Source organism: Aethalodelphis obliquidens, unplaced genomic scaffold (genome assembly GCF_003676395.1).
Source record: "Aethalodelphis obliquidens isolate GAN/ISIS:26980383/991018 unplaced genomic scaffold, ASM367639v1 scaffold7, whole genome shotgun sequence".
NCBI lineage: Eukaryota > Metazoa > Chordata > Mammalia > Artiodactyla > Delphinidae > Aethalodelphis > Aethalodelphis obliquidens.
In genome coordinates, this window is record NW_020837951.1 from 5093063 (window position 1) to 5096215 (window position 3153).

At 59.8% G+C, this 3153-nt stretch overlaps 1 protein-coding gene across 2 annotated transcripts in view; it reads right to left on the minus strand.

Moving 5' to 3' along the window:
• Positions 1-356: 356 nt before the first annotated feature.
• NUP214 (nucleoporin 214) overlaps positions 357-3153 on the minus strand; it is a 144497-nt gene continuing 141700 nt past the window's right edge. The window contains exons 41-42 of one of the 2 annotated variants that reach the window (XM_027104499.1): positions 1266-1337; positions 357-462 (exon numbers count right to left, since the gene is read on the minus strand). In XM_027104499.1, coding sequence (XP_026960300.1) covers positions 1287-1337 — 51 coding nt within the window. In that variant the 3' untranslated portion in view covers positions 357-462; positions 1266-1286. Of the gene's footprint in view, positions 463-1224; positions 1338-3153 lie in introns of those variants that run through there. The other variant, XM_027104498.1, reaches the window with a different exon arrangement.

The following is a 3153-nucleotide window of genomic DNA, read 5'->3' on the forward strand; positions in this document are numbered from 1 at the left end:
GTCCTAAACAGTTAAGGAGATAACCCTGTCTCCCAGGGCAACAGAATCCCAGCACATAGCATTTCCATCTGCAGAACAAAGGGATTTTCCCACCTGAGAAGTGCCTTTCCGGTCTCCTGATGACTGCACCCTTGGAGGCTGAGAGCTCTTGGAGGATCAGCTGTGGCCCTGAGATCTTGGTCCCTACAACTGCAGGGAACGCTGGTGAGAGCGCCTGCTATATCAAATCCTCCGGCCTCCAGGTCTCAGAGCCAGGGGGCGGGTTCCATCCACACCTCCCTCTTCACCAGGCCTCAGTAACCTCACCTGTGGAATGGGATGGTAACGGGACTGGCTCACGGGGTCCTCGTGGAGAGCCACGAAGGTGATGCATGCAAAGGCCCTGGCCGCAGCGATGCTCAGTGAGGAGACCCTGCATCCGGCTCTTTCTGCTGACCTGGGAGGACTCTGGACTCACTGGGGCTGCGTGTTAAAACCCAGCTGGGTGAGGTCAGGTTGTTTCTTCCTCTGGTTTGCTGTGTGACTTCGGGTTTTCACGGCCTTTCCGGGCCAACATGCTGGGAACTGAGGGACCTTGTCTTCCCACCGACAGCACTTGGCACCCCCAAGTTGCCACACCGGGGGGTTCACCATCCCCGAGGAGGGTGGCGGCTGAGCCTCCAGAGCCCTGCTCCTTCCCATTCACTGGTGACATCAAGGCAGAGGAGGCTGGGGAGACTGAGGTCTGAGGGAGGGGGAGAGGTTTGGGGGGCCGTGCGGGTGTCCCCGTGGTGTTGGGCACGTCACAAACAGATGTCCCCTTCCTTGCTTCTGCAGACGCCAGCGCTTCCCTCTCGTGTGGCTGTATCACGGGCCTTCACATATGCTGAGACAGCCGTGGGTCTGTGCCCAACACCCACAGACTCCAGAAAACGCTGAGCAGGAAGCAGGGCTGCAGGAGGGCTGGAGGGGCTGAGAGCTGGGGGAGCAGCTGGAACCTTGGAGGGCCAGTGGGGAGCCAGGACAGGGGATGCTGGCGTGGGCCAAGCCCTTTCAGACCCTCCGTCCGTCAGAGCTGGCCCCGGGGGGTCCCATCCTCAGCTCAGAGCCTGGCAAAAAGACGCCGCCTGGGCCCTCCCTCTGCAGAACTGGCCCTCGAACCAGCCCAGGATGAAGTACTGCATAGGAGGTGACGTAGCAGAGGAGACAGCTCTGGGGCCGAGGGACAGGGGTTTTCTATTTTGCTCACCCCGTGGGCACCCAAGCAGTCTTCTGGTGGGACTTACCGGACACAGGGCTTTCTAACGTCACTTCCATCCGGGCTCGGAGGGGCTGGCCCCCAGGCAAGGGCGGCGTGCCTGGAGGAGGAAATAAGTGGGCTTTGAACTTGGCCAGATCTGAGTGTGCGTCCAAGACTCCGGAAAGCCACTGTCACGTGACCCCTGGGTCTCTCTGTCCAGCCCTCCTCCTGGGGTCAAGGAGGATAGCGGAGACAATACTCACTCAGCAGTGCAGACCACACAGTGAGCGCTTTATCATCGTCACAAACCCAGGCCAACCAAGCCCAGGGCTGCAGGGCGTCACCTCACTTCCAACAGGCATCAAGGACTCCAGGAAATCACCTCCCGTCTGGCCGCTTAGTGAGCAGGTAGGGCTCCGGCCTCTGCTCTTGTCACGTCAGATGAGCAAGTGCAGCTCAGCACATGTGCACGGGGCGCTCATGTCCTTGTGGCCAGGACAGTGTCCCTGCCCTCAGGGGGCACTCCAGCCAGGGGGGTCTTCTCTGTTCCAGGAACCGGGGGTGATGGTGTGGGCAGATGAGATGGACACCCCCAAGGTTATTATCATAATAATTATGTGAAGGCTGAAGTGCGTCAAAGAGGGGCAGAATGCTTTGTGGAGGCCGTGAGTTCACAGCAGGGAGAGGACGCTGTGGGTTAGAGGCCAGGGAAGGCTTCTTCCTGGAAATGGAAATTTACATGGGGTCCTTCGGAGACCCGTGCTCTTCCCATCTTCTGGCTGTAAGCAGACCATGAGGCCACCCCACCTTGGTCTCAGTCAGCAGGGCTAGGAATAAACTACTTACTAGCTGACCTGGAAAGGGATGACCCCTCATTAGGCTGAGGGCGAGGGCAGGGGTGCAGCTGGCCAAGGGGCAGTGGCCACCTCAACAGGCCACTTCCTGCCTGTGGCCTGAACTGGTGCTGGTACAGATGGGTCATTTGGCTGGCTGATCGCCCCTCAGAGAAAACACCTCAAAGTGGCCATAACCTTCTGCTCCTCCGATCTCTGCCCTCACTGGCACTCAAGATGCTCTGGCTTGCGAGTGGCGGTGGGTAGTTACCAGGTGCGGGTGGGGCTACTGGTTTGAAGATGCTTAGAGAGGTGAACAGCGATCCCCCCTCTCCTCCCCCATCCAGGGTCAAACCCCTTTGAACCTCTGTACACAGATCTCCCGGGTCTCAGCGGGGATACCCGTCTGGGGGAGGCCTTGGGCAGGTCTTGGGAATCTCCCAGCTTTGGAGTCCTGCTCTGTGAAATACACACCATAGGCTTCCTACCCAGGGGTGGTTGATGGTGGATGAAGTGATCAAGCTTGTACAGTGCTTATCACAGTTGGGGCCCGACTGGCCTGACCACCTGTCAGGGCGCCCAGAAGCCCAGCACAGAGCAAGAAACACGGGGACCTTTTTCCTAGAACTTCTCTCCCCACCCCCAAACTTCCCAGCCTTGGAACCTCCAGAGCCCTGCACTGTTTCCACCCAGCCAGGCCAGGAATGCCAGGGCAACAGCAACCCTTTCCCGCCTACCCTGAGCCCTGGAAAGCCAGCTGAGTTCAAAGGGCACGAGGAGCAGCCCACCTGGACCCGAGACAGAAGCCGAACTACACTACCCAGAATTCCCGCGGCTAGCCGAAAAGGAAATGTCGTTTCTGCGAGGAGAGGCTCAGCTCCCCCCCCCCCCCCCCCCCCCGCAGCTGCAAAAAGAGAGAGAGAGAGACAGAGACAGAGAGAGAGACAGAGAGACAGAGACAGAGAGAGAGACAGAGAGACAGAGAGAGAGAGAGAGGGAGGGGGGGAAGAGGGAGAGAGGATTACCAGGGGGAGGCGGGCTGTGTTCGGGGAGCGAGGGTGGAGAGCAGGGCGGGCGGCGAGGAGGAGGCGGCGCCCGCCC